The sequence below is a fragment of the Typopeltis vanoorti genome, chromosome 9, assembly GCF_054136105.1.
Source record: "Typopeltis vanoorti isolate ZY-2024b chromosome 9, IOZ_Tvanoo_1.0, whole genome shotgun sequence".
NCBI lineage: Eukaryota > Metazoa > Arthropoda > Arachnida > Uropygi > Thelyphonidae > Typopeltis > Typopeltis vanoorti.
In genome coordinates, this window is record NC_143557.1 from 100,522,172 (window position 1) to 100,546,147 (window position 23,976).

Consider the following 23,976-nt stretch of genomic DNA (forward strand, 5'->3'; position numbering starts at 1 on the left):
GGATTAAACTAAATCTATTATAGTCTAACCTAGTGATAAATAAATTTGGATTAACCAGTTGTTTTATTTATTTGATAGAATGTGTCATATTCACTACTTGGCAGTACTATACTTCCAGTGTGATCACTTACCACAACTAATTGAATTAGTACATATTTAAGCAGCATATGAGAAGAATGAAAAGAAAGGGAAAGAAATAAATTTGGCTCTGGGATTTCACATACTAGCCAGAAAATTATTTTAGATAGGTATTTTTATAGTGTAGTCAGTAACGACAGTGGTTTTTAATTGGAATGACCTAGATTTAAACCACATTCAGGAATTGAGGAACATTTATAAGAGCTTTTTGGCTAAAAGTGAGTTAGTTGGTTTCATACAGAAGTTAAAGTTTCCTCCTCCCAGATTCCCCTTCCAACACAAATTAAAATCTTATATAGGAGGAATAGTAACCTTCATATCCCAGCTTGTTAGTGTGTTCTTCAGCAACTCCATAACTCACTGTTTTGGCTACCCTTTGCAATATACCTTCTAAACTTCAACTACCTATCCAAATCACTCCCAAATTCCTGATGATTTCAATTTCTTTCAATTCAGTTTCATCAAGAAAGTATGCAACTCGTGATCTCTTCATCCCAAAGCACATGACCTTATGCTTGAACATGCTAAACTGGCAGTCATTATCCTTTGTCCATACTGCCAATCAAGTCTTTGTGTAGGATCCCTGCATGTCTAAATCACTATTACTCCTCCTAGCTTTGCATCATCAGCAAACAAATAAATATTATTATGTCCCCTTAAATCATTTAAAGCTTTTTCACTTGGTTATAAATTAAATTAAGTATGCCAGAAATTATATTCTTGTTTAATTCTTTATCCTAGAGTAAGCAAAAATTTGCACATGAAGTATCTTCACAACTAAGTTACTTGTATACCAGTGGCAGCCGGTGAAAATTTTAAGTGGGGGTGCTGCATATATAAAAAAAAAAAAAAACTTTTTTTTCCTAATCAGTAACGAATTTATTAATAAATAAATTTACATATTAAAAAAATTGCTTTATTAAAAATATTTCATCCTCACCACAAACAAACACCAATAATAAAAGTTTTGTATCAATTGCAACGACAAGAGCAAACGAATATCGGCATTAGATCATAGTGCATTTGTTTCGTGTAACGATAACTGAAAAAATATAATTCTTTTCATATTTTTAACAGTGACACTTGTCATAATTCAGCCTTGTATCTATAGTAAATAAATAATTATATGCTATTTTAACAAAATAAAATAAGATTTACAAAAAATAGTTCACCATGAACATGCACCAATAATACAAGTTTTTTTCTATATTACACCAATAATATACGTTTCAGAAATAACGCGCGGAAGCATATGATACACTGCCCAAACGGCAGTGTATCTAATGACATAACGTGAAATGACAAGCACAAACGAATATCGGCGTTAGATCGCAGTGCATTTGTTTTGTAATCTAAAGCATTAATCGAACAATTCCAATTATTAACTATTCAGTCAATGTCAAAACATAAGCTGTAACCTTTAACATGTTGTATTGCATTTATATAATGTTGTAAGCATTGTTATTATTTATAAACACAGACAAAATTTAATTTTTTCATTTTTTCCTTGGGGGTGCTGCAGTGTCACAGTGCTTATGTACGAGCCACCACTGTTTTATACAGAAACTAATGACTTTGCATTAATTGCCTTAGTATCCCATAATGCAAAGCACACACACACACACACACACACATACCCTTTTGAGTTTGTATAATGTTATGCATTATGAGAAAGGCCACTACCCAGACTGGTTTTGACCTTTATTAAGGTCTCATCATTGGAAACCGGACCTCTGGAACTATTTGTTTGTCCTCTTTCCACTTCCTATGCAACTTCCTATATCTCAGCTTAAATCAGACAGCTTGGTCAGACTATCTTCCAATTCCATTGTATGTCCTTGTAATAGCTGATATCCGAACTACTTCTAAACCCATAGCTATATTTGCATTAAGGTGTTGCAATATCATAAGCACCTGCAAGTCATCTATCTCTATTTTCACATCATTCAGTGTTAAATCTGACACTGTAATATCTCCTCCTAGATAGTACAGCTTCAAAAATGCTCACTCAGTAACTCAATTATTTTATTTGCTTCTATTACCTCCCTACTATCAGCACTCATTAAGGTCATCCTTCCATAATGATTCTTCCTTTTACTTGCCACATTTCAAAATAACTCTGTGTTCAAATTAAGTGGATATTGAATCCAACATTTAACATCTGGGTCTGGCTCCCACTGACAAGACCTCAACAAAGGTTGAAACCGGTCTGGGTAGTGACCCAGATGTGTTTTACATTATGGGAAATACTAAGTGATCAGATCTTACTCCACCTTTACTACGAGTTTCCCTTGTCATGAAGGGTTTGCTTACGCTCGGATCCACTGAAACTTTTATAGTTTCTATATTCGGCATGAAACTCTTGTAATTTCTCTATTCGGCTTTGAAATAATGTTGGCAATATCCACTTAATTTGGATAATTTTGCATTGCCGAAGTGAAGCCTTTTGGCTCTCTTTTTTTCAGTAACTCTTTGTAATTTCTTTTAATCTCATTATCTAGCTTACTCTCATAATTAGCTTTAGACTTTCTTACACTACAAGCCATCATTCTTGCTTATGTCTTGTCGATGCTCCACCTTTACTACGAGTTTCCCTTGTCATGAAGGGTTTGCTTACGCTCGGATCCACTGAAACTTTTATAGTTTCTATATTCGGCACGAAACTCTTGTAGTTTCTCTATTCGGCTTTGAAATAATGTTGGCAATATCCACTTAATTTGGATAATTTTGCATTGCCGAAGTGAAGCCTTTTGGCTCTCTTTTTTTCAGTAACTCTTTGTAATTTCTTTTAATCTCATTATCTAGCTTACTCTCATAATTAGCTTTAGACTTTCTTACACTACAAGCCATCATTCTTGCTTATGTCTTGTCGATGCCTTTGGAAACTTCATATACAGGAAACTTCATACACTCCAGGATGCACTAGAGGATGGAGTTTGTTCTTAGGAGATCAGATCAGTTGTGCTAATTTGACATGTGGTTTGAAGGTTACATTTTACTTTTATTAGTATTTTAGCTGTCTGTTCAGATATACTTTGGACATATAGAATAGGAATGGTGGTGTTTTCTTCTTGTGTACTTGGAAAGAGGGAGGTTCATGTAGCATTTTATATATTCTATGGGGGATGTTTTGTAGGGTACTTTACTTTGCAATGAGAAATCTACAAAGAGATTAATGGTACTGCAGTGGGCGTCTCCCCTTTGCCTATTAACTTTTACATGGAACACTTTGAAAATGAAATACTCACCACAAACCCTTAGTGTGGTTATGCTTCATTAATGTATTTGCCATTTGATCATGGCCAACATATTTTGGATTTCTTATATAAATTAGTACTGTGGTGCTGTAATACTGTTAAAATAAGTTTTGAACACTAAATAAAAGAGATAAACACTTTGAAATGCAGCATGGAAAACAATAACTCAGTCTATGTGGAGTATTATTATTATTATCATCATTGCAGGAGACTCAATTTATCCACATAATCTATCATATCACTCCTTAAACCCATTAACAAAAAAAGTGCTAACAACTGACTCTGGCAACCCATTCCATTCATTTATATCTCTCCAAGTGAAAAATCTAGCTCTCACTCCCCTGTTAACCACAACTTCCAGGGATGCCCTCTTGTTCAGATCCTTCTAGCTAAGTGCTGAAACATTTCTCCTGCATAAATCCTATAAAACCCTTTAAGAAACTTAAATGTTTTTATCATATCCCCTCCTTTTTTGCCTATCAACCAACTTCTGTTGTCCACTACCCTCAATCTACCTTCATAGAGAATGTTTCACAAGCCACTCACCATCTTTGATGCTTGCCTCTGAATCCTCTCCACCATTTACTCATCCCTGAGAAACCCGGGAGACCAGACCTGATCTCAGTAATCCAGATGTGGATGTATCAAGGCCTTATAAAGAGGAATAACAACTTCCTTATCTCTACTTGTTAGCGTGTTCTTCAATAGCAAAGTAATTTTATGAGCTACCTTAGCAATATGCCTTCTAAACTTCAACACTTTGTCTATTTCCTGTAGTAGTTCATCTATTTCCTGGAGTAGTTCCATCAATGTGGTATACAGTGTGTAATCTGTTTATCTAAAAATGTATAACTTTGCATTTCTTGACATTAAATCAGCACCCATTAACTTTTGCCCACACTGACATACTATTTAAATCATACTGCAAGGGTGATTTAAATAGTATGTCACATACTATTTAAATTTTGCATTGCAAACAACTGAATATTTCCATTCAGATTATTTCCTATATCACTTATGTATAAATTAAACAGTAGAAGTTCTAGCACTGAATCTTGCAGCAGACCACTAGTCACCAGCAGACTAACTCAGACAGACCAATTTTTCAGTACTTTTCCCACCATGCCTGAGATACTGATTGGTATATAATTTGCTACTGCAGTCTTAGAACCTCTCTTATGCAAGGGAATTATTTTGCCTCTTTCCACTCCATTAGAACTCTACTAGAGCTGAGACTTAAATTAAAGAGCTTAGTCAGAGTCATTGCCAGTTCCCTTGCACATTCCCTCAAAACATGAGCTGATATCCCATCTAATACCACAGCTATATTTACATTGAGATTCTGCAATATCTGAAGAAGCTCCAATTCATCTGCCCATGTTCCCAGATTAGTGTCTGTCACATATTAAAGCAGTAACCTAACTTGGATGATACGAGTTGTGGCTATTAAATAACGAGACAAAGTGCACTGTGAATGACCCTGACGGTTTTAGAAGTAGTCAAGATAAGCATTGTTCACTGTTGCTCGTAGTTAGTCTGTAGGCAGTTATAAAAGAAACACATGTGAAGTCACTTTGCCGGAATAATGTCTAACGATTGCACTGACATCCTGGAATGGCTGACAGTGAAGCCAGACTTTCAGGAGAAGATCATCACATGTGATGACATGTGGATTTTCCAGTATGATCTAGAAACAAAGAGACAATCGATGCACTGGAAAACTCCCATGTCACTGAGAATGAAAAAAGCAAGAATGAGCAAGCCAAAACTGAAGGCAATGCTGATCGTTTTTTTCATATCAATGGCATGGTAATGGTTGAATGGGTACTAGAGGGTCAAACAGTTAACCAACATTATTATCTTGAGGTTCTGGCCAAGCTGAGAGGACGAGTGATGAAGAAGAGACTCGATCTGTGGAAGAACAACGCTTGGATCCTTCATCAGGACAATGCTCCAGCTCACAGTGCGCTGTCTGTAAAGCAGTATCTGGCTGATAAGAGGATCCCAATGTTGGACCATCCACCTTACTTGCCAGACTTAGCTCCATGTGACTTTTACTTTTTTGTAATCCTAAGTTGAAATCCGCATTGAAGAGCACCCTTCAGTCAGTGGATGAGGTAAAGGAGAAAACGGCAGCGCTATTGAACAGATAACACCTGATGACTTGCATCATTGCTTGCAACGGTGTATAGATAGTGGGGAGGAGTATGTTGAAAGGGATAACAATTAAGTTGTACAAGTGTAATAATAAATTTTTGTAGCCAGTCTCGTTATTTAATAGCCAGACCTCGTACACCCTTGAAAAATGGTTACTCAGTAACTCAACTATTTTATCTGCTCCTGTCACCTCGTGACCATTATCAAGGTTGATCTTCCATAGTCATTCTTCCTCTTACTTGCCACATAATGAAAGAACTCTTTGGGATTTCCTTTGGCCTGCTTTCTATATTCTTCTCATAATCTGATTTTGCTTTCCTTGCTATACTGGTCACCTTTCTTGCCTGAGCCTTGTACTGTTCATGAGCTTGCTGGTCACCTTTCTCTTTATATACCATCCACAGCATTTACTTCTTCTGCAGCTGATGCTTAATGATATTACTTATCCATCTAACTCCTACCTGTTTAACACTCTTTACATTAGTTATACAGTTTAATATTTCTTCTCTAGATGACCCTTAACTATTTTCCATGCACTACTAATATCCTTCCCTTGCAGTGTTTTATGCCATGGCACAAATTTAAGCTTCCTCCTAAGCTTGTCATAATCACCTGCCTTGTAGTTCTACATATACTCCTTCTTGGGGCTTTTTTTTCTAAATATAAGTTTCCCGGAACTCTACCATCTCATCTTATAACACAAGAAAATCAAAACATACCAGGCCTTTGAAGCTCTCATTCTTTTAGTTTTGACAAATGGATATCATATATATCAAATGGAAATAAAACATTAAAGCAAAGGTGAAAAAAAGTTTAAAAAATACCTTAATTTTCACAATAGCTGCCAAATTGGGCTCATCACACTGGTGTTGCCATCTTCACGAGTTCGTTCCTTACTCTTCGTATCTGTTGCTAGATGCCTGCCTTTCAGGAATCAGGAATTGACGTATGGTAAGGGTTGAAAAATACGCAGAAGAGGCCCGATCAGCTTGATGAACATCAGTGTACTCACGGTCTTAATTTGTAGAGAAGCTCTTGTTGGTGTGATAATCAGGTTCATCTGGGAAAAGCCACGCTCACATTCAGCAGTAGAAATTGGGATGCTGTTGATAGTGTTTATTAACTGCAATAGTGCAACAGACATTTTCTTCTCTGTCAGGAATTCATGAAAATCTCTAACAACTTGTCGTTCTGGAATTCTTAGCCTCTTACACAAACTCTCCACTTCAGTCTCACTGAAAGTAACATTCCTTTCAGCACCGTCTGGCCAACATTCTGGATACAACACTTTTATCCATTCTGGAATTTGCATCTCTTCTGCATCTCTTCTTTTCATGATAAAAAGGCCTGCCATCGACTTTCCTGTCTTCAAACAGCCGAATCTGCCTTGATATATACTGCTATGAGCTTTGTAGAGTGTAATATCCCTTGCTTTCAGTTCAACACTAAGCTCTGACAATTCTTGGAGAGCATCAATCCAAGATCCAAAACAAAATCAACAATTGTTAATTTCTTCAAAAGGCCTTCATACATTACTCTTTCAGACTTGTCTATGTTTTCATCTTGTTTTACTGCTGTAAAATGAGCCACAAGTGCTTCATAATCTTTCCACGGTGTGGAAAGACTTCTAAAACTAGAAACCACCCAACATTTACTTAAAACTCCTTTTTTTTCATACCCAACATCACAGATTGCTCCATCACAGGCAATGGCAACGATTTTTCTTGAAATAATCATCATGAAACCCGATTCATTAAGGGTATTCATCAAGCTATGGAAAATACCTTATGCAGATACATTTTCTAACTCTACAATGTCAATAAAAATATTTGTGTGTTGCTCCATATCAGGTAGCATTGTGCGTACATATATTATTAATGATGACAACTGGCTAATAGTGATGCTTTCGTCAATCAAAAGGGAAATCTCACAGTTTGACTATTATTTTTTTAAAAAGGATTTTTTTCATTTCAGTTCCAATATGATTTGTTATATTATTATTGTTACGGGTATCTCCATGGAGTCAGTGGACTCATCGCAGGAGACCCAAACTAGCAAAACAATATCTGTCATATCTCTTCTTGAATTCATTTACAGACGAAGACCTCACAACTAAGTCAGGCAATGAATTCCACTCATTCACCACCCTCCAGGCAAAAAACCTTGTTCTCACACCCTTGTTAACCACACTCTGCTTTAATTTCCAGGGATGACCTCTTGTTCTTCCATCACTATCACACAGCTGAAACATTTCCCCTGCATCAATCCTATAAAAATCTTTCAGTAATTTAAATGTTTCTATCATATCCCCTCTTCTCCACCTATCAACTAACCTCTGCAATCCACAAGCTCTCAATCTATCAATGTAGGGAACATTTTTTACATCACTCACCAACTTAGTCACACTTCTCTGAACTCTCTCCACAGCCTCCTCATCTCCAAGGAATCCAGGTGACCAGACCTGAGCACAGTAATCCAAATGTGGAAGTATCAATGCTTTATAAAGGGGAATAATAACCTCTTTATCTCTGGATGTCAGTGTGTTCCTCAACAACCAAGTACAAGCATTTGTAGAATGTAGAATTCAACCCATGTCACTGCCATTCAATTCTTGGAGGTCAATTTCTGATTCAGTCATTGAAAGCCTGGGTTTTCTTTGCAACTTTATATGCTGTTCTGAAGATTCTGCAAGTGCCTTCTTTCTCATGTTCAAATGCTTTTGAATAAGCTATCTCCAGTTTTCGTTCTTTTGCAGATTCTATAATTTTAACAGCAGCAATGCGAGCTGAACTGTTCTTATGATCATGAATTTTTTACGTAGTGAAGTCATTTGCTCCTTTTTATTCCTACCATAATGAGAAATTTGAATATTTGCCCATGGCTTTGGAATATTCACACCTTACTTATTCCTTTCTACTCCCAAACTTGCGACTTCCTTACATATTTTACAGCCAATGTTTTTATTCTCCACCAACAACCATTCATTTTTGTTTGCAAAAATCAGCTTTTTGGTCTAGAGTCCAACAGTCGGGTAGATCTTCTTGTGCATCTTTACTTGTCATAGTTGTCTCATTGTAGCAACCGTAGCAGCCACATGTTTTATCCATCCAGTTTTGTATCACTGTCCATCGGGTCTGTTTTTGTCCCATCACTATTACTACACTTACTGTTCTCAAGCTTTAACTTTTTAGTTGGAGGAGCGGAAGAGAAAAATTGTATTATTTTACTTTCATCGCGTAAAACTGGTGAAACTTCCATGAAACACGTTAACCCCACTCACCCACATTGTAAAAGTGAGAGTCTACTTGTATGCTTGTTCACGTAGAAGTTCTGCTTCCGGTAACTACCGTAACTTCCGGCCGACTATTGATTCTAATCGAAAACTTCGATCTTTGAGGTTCAGTGTCAGCAACACAAGGTGGCAGCACTAGATTGGATGAACCAAAGATGACTCTTGATTTATGTTGTCATCGACCATAACTGAGAATTTAAAATGGAGGCAGTCCTAGTTTTGAAATACTTATAAAATGTGTGTTTAGAGACCATTAAAGTCCTAAAAGTTTACTGGAATGCATTCCTGTTGAAAAAAAAGACTGCTCCTTCTTGACAGAATATTCCTCATGTTTTACAATTTCCCAAGTCAAGATTGCATAGTCACTTTTGCCAATCTTAGGCAATGTGGTCACCATGGTTATGGATAGATCTTCTGATCATATGACCAGGTCCAATACTGTTGCAACTCAAGTCCCCTCATCACATGCTGCCTCGAGTAATTATCTCTCAGTAGGTGTATAAATTTCATTTCCTTCCTGCCACGTGATCTTTATTCCAGTATATATCTCTATAGTTGAAGTCTTCCATAATTGTCACTTGACCTGCACTTATTGTATTAATTTGCAGGTACATGGTCTTCCAGATCATCTCTGGAATCCCCTGTCCTATAGCAGTACCAGCTATATATTTTGTTTTACTGGCCTTCATCTCACACTAGCCTGTTTCAAATGATCAGCCACCCTCCTTGTCTATCTCCTATTCTTTTTTGCTGCAACTCATCTGCTGTAATCAGCAGCAACCCCCTCCCATTCAATCTTTTCTATCTTCCCTGAAAATACTAAACCCTTCTATCCCTGTAACTACATCATCTGCTGTTAGCCAAGGCTCACTAATGCCTATAACTTTTGTTGAGGTTGTACTTACCAATGCTAAAAACTCCTTCATGTTCCTGATACTTCTGGCATTAGTATACATGAACTGCAGCATCCCTTTAGAACCCACCCATCTTTACTTTGTGAATTGAAGACCCTATTCATTATTTTTTCTTGAGAGACTAGATTCTGCACTTGGTCATTCTCACACTCCCTCGTCTCGTGGATGCCCTCACACAAACTCAACTACTTCTACTGTTTAAGTTTTCCTGAATTTGCACTTCAGCATGCTTGATAAACAAAGTTCTCTCAGACATTTAACACCAGAACCATTTAGATGCATTCCAGCAACATTCAAATCCTTCTTTCCATCAAACACAGACCACAGATCCACAAATCCTACATCATTCCTTCTGCACAATCTACGTGTTGACTAATTAGCAATCAGTCTCCCTCCTCAGTTTGCTTCTGTCATAACATGGCAGGAGATCTACGATCTTCACCTTCTTGTCCTTTGTGCCAACCAAGACAATCAGTTCCTTCACCTTACCTTTTTTGCATTCAGATGGTGTGACTAATAGCATGAAATTTTACACTAGATAACACGATTTTGTTACACTTTCATTAAGCACTCCCCTGATCATTGAGTCTCCATAAATAATTTTCTCTTTAACTTGTTTTTCTTTTTTGTTCGCTCAGTCTTTATTACTACTTCTGATTGCCTGCTTCTTTCTCTCCTCAGCCCTGCTAATGTCTTGCTGCTTCTGCAATTTTTCAAGTCCATGCTTTGTCCTATGAAGGATAACATTCAAGCATGCTATTTCTTTATTTATCTCCTTTTCGTTCTCCTCTATTTTTGCTGCTGTACGTTCTTCATTAATTTCAATATTTTCTATACTACTACTACCATCAATTTTGCCCACTCTACTAACATTTGCTACATTCTGGTCACCTAATATACACTCACTTTTGAAATATTTAATACATACTCTTTCTTCATTGTGAATTTCCTTCCACATATCCTTTAATTTTCTTGAGGAATACACACACACTACATTGCACAAAATCCTGCAAATTCAAATCCCCCAACAACATGGTCTTTGCTGCCATTGTTCTACCATGCATTGGGACCTATAGAACAAATATTTGTGGTATCTATAGACCAAGTAGTAAGTAGTAAAACAGTAAGCCAGCAGTATACACAAGCAGTGATTCTGGTCACCTAATACGCACTCACTTTTGAAATATTTAATACATACTCTTTCTCCATTTTGAATTTCCTTCCACATATCCTTTAATTTTCTTGAGGAATACACACACTGCATTGCACAAAATCCTGCAAATTCAAATCCCCCAACAACATTTACCACAGATATAGAACAAATATCTGTGGTATCTATAGACCAAGTAGTAAGTAGTAAAACAGTAAGCCAGCAGTATACACAAGCAGTGATGCTATAGGCCACTCTTAACTTTTGAGAGTTGGATAAGCAATAAAACAGTTTATTAAAGATTGGAAACCACAGATATGAATTTGAGGAAAAAGAGTTGTATTAGCAGAACTTTATTAGAAAATGAAGATATAAGAAAAGAGCCTGATATTATTAATAATATTAATCAATTATTTATAAGCAGAGTTTAGGACAGTATATCCATTTAAATAGAATGGATGAAAGACTAGCAAAACAAGTGTCTAAAGCAGAATTACATGAAAAAGACTCAGAAGAAAAGTTCATGCAGCTAGGTGTGTTTTAGATGAGTGAAATGTAAGTGCTGATCAAATTAGACATCTGATAAGTAACACATCTTTGCAATTACTTAAATTAAGGGGATATTAAATCCCACATAGTTTTAAAACCGAATAAGAAACTCAAAGATTGGAATCAGAGAGTTTCTGGCCGAATATAGTAAACTATAAAGTATCGGCGACACTAGCGTTAGCCAATGCAAGTGATCCTAGTACGTAGTACAATACCGGACGACTCGTTGCAAAGGTGGGGGAAGTTCAGATCGCTATTCTTAGGTATTTTCCATAATGTAAAAACACATTTCCTAGGAAATGTATGCTATTATTACATTATAGAGGGAGGTCACTACCCAGACCAGTTTCAGCCTTTTTTGAGGCTTCATCAGTGAGTCAAGCCTCAAAAAAGGCTGAAACCGGTCTGGGTAGTGACCTCCCTCCATAATGTAATAACAGCATACATTTCCTAGGAAATGTGTTTTTACATTATGGAAAATACCTAAGAATAGAGATCTGAACTTCCCCCACCTTTGCAACGAGTCATCCGGTATTGTACTACGTACTAGGATCACTTGCATTGGCTAACGCTAGTGTCGCCGATACTTTATAGTTTACTATATTCGGCAAGAAACTCTCTGATTCCAATCTTTGAGTTTCTTATTCGGTTTTAAAACTATGTGAGATTTAATATCCCCTTAATTTAAGTAATGTTTTCATTGCCTAAATGAAGCTTATTAGCTCTTTATTCTTAAGTAACTTAATGGTTGCACCTGTTTGGAAAACTCGTTCGCAGAGTATATAAGTTCTTTTCGCTATACACTTTGGTATTAGGTCTAGCTACTCACTGATGAAGCCTCAAAAAAGGCTGAAACCGGTCTGGGTAGTGACCTCCCTCCATAATGTAATAACAGCATACATTTCCTAGGAAATGTGTTTTTACATTATGGAAAATACCTAAGAATAGCGATCTGAACTTCCCCCACCTTTGCAACGAGTCGTCCGGTATTGTACTACGTACTAGGATCACTTGCATTGGCTAACGCTAGTGTCGCCAATACTTTATAGTTTACTATATTCGGCCAGAAACTCTCTGATTCCAATCTTTGAGTTTCTTATTCGGTTTTAAAACTATGTGGGATTTAATATCCCCTTAATTTAACACCACATCATATATGTTTTCATTGCCGAAATGAAGCTTATTAGTTCTTTATTCTTAAGTAACATCTTTGCAATAATTCTAGTATAGTAGCCACAATAAACTACAAGGTGAAAACTTTTTTATTCTATTAGTTTCTTATGCACTACTATGGTATATTTCACCAGGAATTAATTTTTAAATCAGGAATAAAATAAATGTATTTGTAAATTGAAAACATATAGTAGCAGAATTATTTTTAATACATAAACTGACTGATAGTGCATATTATGTTGAGATGTCATGCATGGGTTTTATTGCTGATGTGTGCTGTGCTGTGTAATGTTTATCATAACCTAGTTCCAAGTATCTTATGTCCTTTATATAGGCTTACCATAGTTGGTTTAGGATAAGGACTTGATTTTTATTACATTGCGTTGAACATCATGTCACGAGGCTTATTTAAATTTGCAAATATAGCTGTTAAATGCAGTACATGGTATTCTTGTTGGCTCCGAAATCATCTGATGTTTTTCATTGACAGTATGAAAATCCATGCATGAAAAAAAAGCTCATGATTTATGAGCTCTTTTTCTCTCTTTCTTTGATATGTTCTTTCATGTGAATTTTTCAAAGCATCGCATTTGTTCAACATAGCAGAGGTACCTAAATAGCTTTTACTTGTTCTGTAGATACTCCTCAAAGAATGCATTGATATTTTCCATGCTACTACCTAATTTCATAGTATCCTTTTATACACTGGTGTCCAAAACCATATTTCTCAAGATTACAACTGCAAATTCAGATGAATCAGCCTGTGGTAATCTGTATAACTGAGAATTTTGAGTAGAAAGTGGATACACATTCAGATTTTTGAAGTACACACAAAAGCGTCACGTGGTAGCACTCAACAGGAGAAAAGGCAAAAGGCTGCACTAAGTGATTTTATGTTTGAAGAAGCTCTTTTCGTGAAGGAATAAAGTTGCAAACGTGAATGTCTTGTAATCAAGACATCATCTAGATGATTTCATGTGGGGAAGAATTATCAGAAAAGTTGAAAGGCCAGTGAATTACTGATATTTTCAGAGAGTTTGGAATTTCACATGGTGTTGTATTCAGGCTCTGGGCAGCATTTCAAACCAATGGAATGTGTTCCAGACTTTTGCTAAGAGGTCATCCTCACTCTACCATAGAGAATGAAGACAGATTTTTGGTTATAACAGCAAAATATAATTGATGCAGCATGGCAGGTCAGCTAGCAAGCTTGCTCCATTCAAGCACAGGTACATAGATATCTCATCAAACTGTGGCAAGACATCTGTAACAAGTAGGCCTGTATGCCAAAGCCTGCAGTCTGTGTCCCTTTATTCATAGCTCATCGTAGAACACATTTTCAGTGGTGTTGTATCCATAAAAATTGCACAAGATACCAATGGACTAATGTACCTTTTACAGATGAGAGTCGTTTTTAGCCTTTCCTCCAATTCTATACTACACTTGATCTGGTGTGAAAGTGGCACTGCTTACCATCGCAAGAATATTCTCGAAAGGGATAGATATGGTGGTGCTGAGGTCATGATGTGGGTAGGCATTAACTTAATGGACTCACTGAGCTACAAGTGATGGAAAAAGAACTATTACTGGTGAACAATATTGCAATGAAGTTCTTCAATATCATGTTTGATTGTTCCATGGTGTTATAAGTGAAGAATTGCAGTTTTATGGATGACAATGCCACACCACATCATATATGAGCAGTGGAGATACTTCTGGAGACCGAAAATAGTAATCAAATTGAGGCTAGCATGCTCTTCTGATCTCAACCCCATAGAACGTGTTTGGGATGCAATAGGGAGATGCAGAACTACTCAAAATTCCCTCCAAAAACCAAACAAGGCCTTATCCTTGCTCTGAAGGAGGTGTGAGCCAGTTTGCCTCAAGAACTCCTGAATCATTTGGTGCTAAGCATGGTATAATGTTGTGAGAGCTGCATTGCAGTTGGAGGTGGACATATTGCATCCTGAAATGTTTCTCTACATAATTTTCTGTAAGCACTGTACATTAATTCCTTAACTACTCCTTAGTTAATTTGTAACTTTTTCAGAAAACGTATTGCAGTGTAATTTGTACAATATAATTTATTGGAATGCTGGCAATAAATTTAAGCCCACATTTGCCTGTAAACATGAAAACTTTTTCATATATAGGTAAAAATGTAGTTTCTCCTTAGCTTTTGAGGAAGGCATGATGAAACATGTTTCCCCCAAGTGTTGAATATTTAATACATGTATAACCTTTTAAGAGGTGAATGAGGTTGTTTGAGTGACGTAAGTATCTTATACATTTTTTTCATAAATGTGAAGACAACTATGAGGTCATACTGATTAAATACGCTAGCTGTTTTATCAGTGATGTTTTTGATATATGGTAAAATAATTGCATCTTTATATTTTGTTTTGCATGTTAGCAAAAGGCATTTGATGGTTTGTGTAAAATTCTATTACTAGTTTTTAGATTAGAGCCATTTTTTACAAAGTTATCGACAGATATGGTATATCTGTCGATAACTTGGATTTTTTATCTGAGATTTTTTAGATTTTTTAGAATCTAAGATTTTTTATATCTAAGATTTTAGGATCTAAGATTTTAGGTATATAAAAAATCTAAGATTTTAGATTTTTTAGAATCTAAGATTTTAGGTATATAAAAAAATTACTGATAAAATAGCTAGTGTACTGAACCAGTACATTTCACTATACAAGCTATATTATCAAACCTCAAAGGTACCTCCACACCTATAACAAAATCTCCATGATACTCAGGTTGTCCAAATAACTTCCTTCACCTCCTTGAAAAGTCAGGTGTGTATAAAATATCCTGTGCATGTGGTATCTGTTATGTCAGATAAATGAGATTTCTGGAGAAATTCGCATTAACATATCAGATGTAGAGAAAGAAGACAGCTTATAAATCAGGCTTGGGTTTCATGCTACAAAACGAAAAACATCAGGCAATTTGGAAACTAAGAAGATTTTTTTTTTTTTTTTAATATCTGACCTATACATGAAAAGTCACAAGACCTATAGCAAATCAGTGCTGTTTGTGGGCAAGAGGATAAGAAGAAAAGAGGAATCTGTTTGTATTTTTTTGAATAACTGAAGGTTGTATTCTTTGGGAATAGGCAGAGTAGGGGAGGCTGTTCCAAAAAACAGAAGTAAATGGAATGAAAGAGGAGGTGGCAAAGTTGATTCATTGAGTTTCAAGATGGACTGTAAAAGGGTGTTGGTTAACAGTAGCTCTTGTTCTAATGATTTTGGAGGAAAATGGAGAATAATAGTGGCCAATTCAGCAGAGCACCATCAATGAATGAATTTAATAGATATATTCACAAGTTTAAAGAAGACTCTGAAATGACTTGGTGTCTTCCAACACAGTGTAATAAAAATCAAGATCTTTTCATAAATCAACTGTGATTGGCCTGCATAAAGGACTTAAGATACTTAGAACTAGAGTATGTTACAGCATAGATCAACAATGAAGCACATCATTTCTTGTGTTTACATGCATATATCATTTTGCACATGTATGTGCTTCAATGAAGGTGCATATTTACATAGAACAGCTTGTGGATAAAACTCCTGCTTTGCCACAGATATAATGCAGATCACTGTATAACCAATAGTAAAATCATCTAAGTGGTAGATGAGTTTTACTGTTTGGTATAGCAGCAGCACTTTGTTTGTTGGAAGTCTTGAGTAAAAAAAAAAAAAAAAAAAAAGGGTTTTCGTCTCAAAAGCATAGTCCCCAACTTATCTTATTTTTGGCCTACTCATGGTACTAATGAACTGTAAGTTTCAACAACCTTTTGCAACTGGAATTTGACTTTAAAATAAATGCTGATTATACTCTGGGACAACTTATTATGAAGTTTCAACTGCTATGTTTTTGATAATGTTGTTGATATAGCAAAAGCATGTTTCACTCTTGAAAGACCAGCAGGTTTAAAATTGAACACATTGTTTGGCTGAGTGGGGTCACAACCTACCATTAGAGAGCATGAATGCCATCCACTCAACCAAACCATGACTGCTGGTCTTTCAGGAGTGAAATTTCTATTTACAACATTAAGTAAATAAAAGTAAGATTTTGTCTACTTCGAAATATTTTAGTTAATGATTCTAACACAGTGTTATCCATTATTTTGGAATTTCGTCTGATATTTCTTTTACAGATCATTCCCAGTTTTTTATTTTAATTAAAACCTTGTGAACAACAGTGCTTATGATATTTCTTCATTGCAGCATGTTTGATGTTGGTGGGCAAAGGGATGAAAGGAGAAAATGGATCCAGTGTTTTAATGATGTCACAGCAATCATTTTTGTAACAGCATGTAGCAGTTATAACATGGTGCTGAGAGAAGATCCTAACCAAAATAGGTTACGAGAGTCTCTTGATTTGTTTAAGAGCATTTGGAATAACAGGCAAGTTTCAATTTTACATTTTGTTTAGATGCTATAAATTTTTTATTAAAAATGTACATTTCATATATACCGGTAATAAAGGTTGATTGAAAGTTTTTCCACTTGGTTATACTATAAATTAAAGATGCCAAGAAATTATATTCTTGGTTTAATCCTTTATCCAAATGTAAGCAAATAAAAATATGCATGTGAAGTAACATGACTTCTGCATTGCTTCAACCTTGGTATCGCTTCTGTGTCTAGCTCCTACTGATGCTACCTCAATAAAGGCAAAACTAGTCTGGGTAGTGGCCCTTCCCATAATGCATAGCATTATACATGTCTATAAGGATATGTGCATTGCATTATGGGATACTAAGGCAATCGATGTTAAGTCATTAGCCTGTATATACGAGTTGTCCTATCATGAAGTTACTTCATGTGCAAACTTTGTTTGCTTACACTTGGATAAAGGGTGAAACCAAGAATATAATTTCTTGGCATCTGTAATTTATAACGAACTTACAATGTACAGAATGTATTAAAATATTATTATAATGTATGTACATTGAGTAATTTATACATGTCACTGAAACATCTGTTAAAAATAAATTTATGACAGGAACCAGACTTTATTTGAATTACCCACATTAGAATGAATTCACAGACTAACTGCATTGTTGTAGATTAAACATGTCCATGTCTACAACAATGCAGTTAGTCTGTGAATTCATTCTAATGTGGGTAATTCATTAATAATTTTGAACTTAACATAAAAGAACCAACCAGGACAGTGTCCACTCCTTACTCTTTCCAGTGTATCCTGTTATCGGGTGAATAAATGAGGATGAAAATGGATGAAATTATTATTATTATCATTATTATATGGGTATTCCATGGAATCAGAAGATACATCATGGGAGTGTACCAACTTTATACACACAGTAATAATCATACCTCTTCTTAAATTCATTCACTGTCAGGGTACACACAACTAATTCTGGAAATACATTCCACTCACTCAACCCTCTCCAAGCAAAAAATCTTGGACTTGCACCCTTACTAACTACACTCTTACAGAACTTCCAGGGATAATCTTGAATTCTCTCTCTGTCATGCATTGAAATATTTCCTTTGTGTCAATCTTATAGAAAATCATCAATAACCTATAAGTTTCTATCATGTCTATTTTTTCCACTTATCAACTAAACTTTGCTACTCACACATCTTCAACCTGTCCTCATAGGAAGAATTCTGCAGACCTGTTACTAATCACCAACTTGGTCACTCCTCTCTGAATCTTCTCTGCCACCTCCTGATCCAAATGAAGCCAAGGTGACCAAATATGTATACAGTAGTCAAGATATGGCCAAATCATAGCCATATAAAGAAGGATAATAACTTCCTTGTTAGCATATTTTATAGCATCCAAGTAATCCTTTGAGATATTTTACCATCTTTTGCATTATGCCCTCTGAACAACTCTCTGCCCACCATTATTCCAAGTCCCTAGCCTCATCAATTTCCTGTAATTCTGTACATGCAGTATGTAACCAAAGTGCATAATCTTACATTTTGCAACATTCAATTGGCAATTATTATCCTTTGTCCACAATGCCAATTTATTTAAATCACCCTTTAAGATATCTACATCACCTTTATCAACTCTTTTCCTCCTGAGTTTTGCAGCATGCAAATAATTGAATACCCCCCCCCTTTAAATCTTTCCCTATATCAATATATACAAATTAAAGAGTAGCAGCCCTAGTACAGAACACTGAGGTTACTCCACTAGTCACTCTCATCTTTCTACATTAAACTCCACCATATACTACTCTCTGTTGTCCCTTATCCATGTTACCAGCTTCATGTCCTTTCCCCATGTGGTATTCTGTCAAATGCTTTTACAAAGTCCAGTAGTATCATGCTGTAGACATTTCCTTCATCCATTTCCACTGTCACTTTATCATAAAATGTTAATAAATTAATAAGGTAGGACCTAGCTTTTACAAAGCTATGCTGTCCACCATAGAGTGTTGTATTCCTATCTATCCACTGCTGGATTTGCCTTTAACCAACTTTTCCAATACTCTAAGCACCATTCTTGAGATATTAATTGGTTTGTAATTTGCTACTTCTGTCTTGGAGCCACCTTTATGTAATAGAACTATCTTACCTTCTTTCCACTCCCTTGGAACCTTACCAGAGCTGAGATTTAAATTGAAGAGTTTCATTAATAGCACTGCACAATCTCTTGCACATTCACATAACAATGGGCCAACATGCCATCCAGTCCCAGTGCTGTATTCACATTGATATTTTTCAACATACTGAGCACCTCTCCTGTTCATCTATCTCAGCTCTGATATCAGACTGTCACATCAGCAACTGTAAAAGCTCCCACTGGATGTTTCACCTTGCAGAGTGATCACTCAGCAACTCAACTGTTTCTTTTTCTTCTGTCACATTTCTACCATCATCATTGATTAAAGTCATTCTTTCCTTTACTTGCTGCATGATGAAAAAACTCTTTGGATATAATTTGGCCTGCTAATCTAATTTTCTCTGGTAATCTGATTTGGCTTTGTTACCATTCTAGTCACCCTTCTTGCACTTTGTACTGATCATGAGTATGATGATCACCATTTTTTATATATTCCTTCCAGAATGTTTTCTTTTTTTGCAACTCTTGGTTTATATCACTACTCATCCATTTAATTCCCATGTGATTTATCCTTCTGACCATGGATATTCAGTCTTAACCTACTTCTCTCAAGCAACATTCCATTGTGTGGCACTCTGGATTATGCTGGTTATAATTTGTGCTCTCTCTCTCTCTCTCTCTCTCTCTCTCTCTCCCTGATTTTACTGTTATATAAGTGATTTTACACCCTTGATTTCTTCTGATGTAAAGGATCTGAAGAACTCGACGCCAACTATAATGAGCTTTTCAACAAGAAGTTTTTTTGTACTTGATTCTCAGCCCCTGCACTGCACACAGATATGCCTCCAGTATGAAGCAAAGATGGTACAACAAAGCCAAGCTTCGACAGAGCATTATGATTCTCACTAACTCTGACAGGAAAAATTGAAATTCAGAAGTGCTGTAACTGCAAGTGAAGATTACGGACATGAAAAAGGAGCCTTTTTCTTGTCCGTAATCTAAAAGAGCCAAGAAAAAGTTCATTTTAACTTTTGCTGCCAGTTGATTTACACTTATTGCACAAAGATTGACATATCAGTGATAAAACTCCTGTTCAACCTGCCAGTCATTCTGTTGTTCCCTATGCCTACCCTCAGTTAAACAGTTTCTAAATCTTGGGCACATGGACAGCCTAGAACAGCACCTTATTACACTTGATATGTTCTCAGACAAAATGCATGCATTATTAGAGAAAAAAAACTTAAGTAATTCAGCATCTCAACATTAACATGCCTACCACCGAAAATGCCAGCAAGCTTTGCAACACCCTTGCCATGTCAGTCCAAAACGTGGAGGCAGAGAATAAAAAAAATACAATGCCATCATATACTGAACTTTTATTTAGAAACAGACACAGTGCTAAACAATGATATCTGCAGACTCACCAAACAATGCAAATTTGACCCCATGAAAATCATCAGGTGTCATGACTTTGGGCCCACAAACATACAGAGTGATGGAACGAATTTCCAGCACCTAGTTGAAATGATTTGCAATGTGCCAACAAGGAGATCAGCATTCATAACCAGCAAGAACAACATGTCAGAAGGTACCACTGCCATGCCACATGTATAAGCCCGGTCAGATATCACTTATGCACAGTGGGAACAAGGCAGAAGATTATGACAAAGTGGAGACAACGCACGGATAGTCAGTTATAAAATATGCCATGTGAAAGAGTGCCCAACTGGGAATTTCTGTACCCCATTCTGTCAGTTTCATTTGCTATCTCTGCCATTTTCCTAATGCCACCAGCCATTCTGAACTTTTAGATTTCTTTTCCTCAAAAGTCTATATTCTTCAATCCAACTTTCCTAACACATATTTTCCTTAGAGACTTCAATGTTGACAACATCAATTGGCTCTGCTACTCCAGTTAGATGACCTTATGTAAATAGTACACATTCCTACCATACAATTCCAACCACTTTCCAAATACCTTGGACCTCTTCCTTGCTAGTGACCATTTAAGTACACAATGAATGGAGTTTGTGCAGTTCAGACCACAATCTTGTGCTGAACTCTCTTCCCCCCCCCCATGAAACAGTATAATCACTCATACAACTTCATATAGCATTACAAGAAAGCCAAGTGGGATGAGCTATGCAATATTACGTCACATTTCTTTGGCTGGATGATTATTTTTAGCCATCTGATCCAAACCTGTATGCTGAATTTATCACTTGAAATAATTCTTATTAGCATGGAAACATATAATCCCTTATTCCATCTCAAGTTCCTGTCCCCTATGTAAGTCTTGGTTCTCTAACAGGTGCCAAAGCTGTACTAGAGAAATATGAAGCCTACTGTGACCAGCTTGCATCCAGTCGTACATCCAGCTATACCAAAGCCCAGACTTGTTACAAGAAAGCTATCACAAATCAAAAACTAACTCTGAGAATTCTAAAAGCTGGAAACTTGCATCCTGTCCAAATGCCAGCCATGCATTCTGATCTCTAGTGAAAGTCATTCGTCTCAACTTCTGCTGGTAGCAATCTCACGACTGCTGCATCAACACTCACAGATAAAGCCAATCTCCTGGCTTCCTACTTCTCCTACAATTCTTGTACTGCTGATTTTGGTAAATGTTTGCCAATCGTCTCACACACTCTACACTCAATGTCCAGTGTGTCCTTTGACTAAAAAGAGATCAGAAAAATTTTGCTCAAATTGGATACCCAAAAGTCTCCTGGCTCTGATGGCATTCTTCCAAATGTCCTAAAGGTCTATGCTCCAGAGTTGACTTATTCTTGGTCATCTTTTTATACCCTCTTATTCCACTGGTATCTACCCTGCAGTCTGGAAATTAGCCCATGTTCAAAAATTATGGCAACTCTATACCCTCAAACTACTCTCCAGTTTCTCTTACTCAAGTTCTTTCCAAAGCAAATACTATTATTATTATTGTTGTTGTTGTTATTGTTGTACAGGAGTGCCAAAAGTAATCCTGCAATGAGTGTTGGGACTCCATGGAGTCCCAACACTCATTGCAGGAGACCCAATTTTATCCACATAATTTGTCATACCTCTCCTTGAACCCATTAACAGACAAAGTGCTAACAACTGACTCTGGCAACCCATTCCATTCATTCACAACTCTCCAAGTGAAAAATGTAGTTCTCATGCTCCTATTAACCATACTTTTACTCAACTTCCAGGGATGACCTTTTGTTCTGCCCCCTCTAGCTAAGTGCTCAAACATTTCTCCTGCATCAATCCTATAAAACTCTCTAAGTAACTTAAAGGTGTCTATCATATCCTCTCTTCTTTTTACCTATCAACCAACTTCTTCAGTCCACACATTCTCAATTTACCTTCATAGGGAATGTTTCACAGGTAATTATCCCTTAGCAACTGTATAAATTCCACTTCCATATTGCCATGGGAGCATTCCTCCCTCCAGTCTGTCCCCATAGCTGAAGTCTCCCATCCTCCACTCATTGTGCTGATTTGCTGATGCATATCATCTACATCTTCCTGTGGACCCCTGGTCTATAGCAGCAACCAACAGTATATTTTGTTCCTATTGGTCTCTGTCTTGCACCAGATAGCCTCAAATGAATAATCTCCCTAGACCTAAAATCCTCTTTAACTTCTAATTTTATTGGTTAAAGGGGGGGGGGCTGCTACCTCCCTATGAGACTAGCTAATTCACCTTCAACGGAAAAGCCTGGTGAAGGTTCTTTGGAGTCCCAGACAGAATTCGAACCCAGGTCTTTCCAACTGAAGGGTATTGTCAATACCAGTTGAACTACTAAGGCTCTATGGCGATCTAATTTCTTCAAAAAAAATTACTAAATGGAATGAATAGTGACAGAATGATAGTAAAAAATATTCTGGTTTGGTTTGGTTTGGTTTATATTTTATTTGGCACAAAGACAACACAGGTCATACCGAGCCATACTAAAGGTTACCACTATACATAAGCAGTTACAGAAAATTGTAAACAATGTATCTGTACAAAAATCTAGTTCCACAAAGCAGCATCTGCAGATAAACAGAATTGCTGCGGAGGACACAATAACACACAAGGTCAGAGGTTATTACAGTAGTACAAAAATAGTTAACAATATAAGTTGCTTCTGTTTCCATATGCTATATCTGTGGTATCAGTACTTGGTTGGGACTTTGTTAGGGTCCCTGAAATATTTGAGGTTGAAGGATTCATGCTCAAGGAGTTTTTAGTTAGGTGCCAGAGCTCCTCACCCACCATGGAGCCACACATGGACTCCTACTACCCGGCAAGCAAAGACTGTGCTCAGGAGTGGAATGCCAGGGCCACCCTGGACGCTATATCTGCACTACAGCAGGTCCAGGATCCCAACCCCAAGACCATGGGGTGAGAGACTTACTGCTACACTGTTGACCCTTGCAGGCAAGCCCACTAGCTGATTGATCTTGGCTGGGCCATCCAGAACTGCCCATCTTGCTGAAGTAGTGGCCAAAATAGTGCAAGACTACCAGGATCCCCCTTTCCAGATGTCCATGGGTCGCACCACATGGCAAACAGGGCAGCAGGGCATTGGATCCCAGTGATGGTGGTCTGGAAAAAAGGATAGTGAAAAAGACTCAGGAGAAGCAGAGCCAAGAATATGGGAAGTAAAGCAAAGAAAAAGAGGAAGAATGAAAAGGGCCAGTACCATCACTTGGAGGTCCCCTCCAACACGAACAGGTGCCCCACATGAAGGGGAAATATTCTGGAGGAATGAGGTTGTGATTACATTTCGGTATAGATAA

At 36.8% G+C, this 23,976-nt stretch overlaps 1 protein-coding gene across 1 annotated transcript in view; it reads left to right on the forward strand.

The window, feature by feature from the left end:
* Window positions 1–23,976, forward strand: part of LOC150103302 (guanine nucleotide-binding protein G(s) subunit alpha-like) — a 253,593-nt gene that overhangs the window by 199,628 nt on the left and 29,989 nt on the right. The window contains exon 8 of the mRNA XM_090397340.1: window positions 16,878–17,057. Coding sequence (XP_090253466.1) covers window positions 16,878–17,057 — 180 coding nt within the window. The remainder of the gene's footprint in view (window positions 1–16,877; window positions 17,058–23,976) is intronic.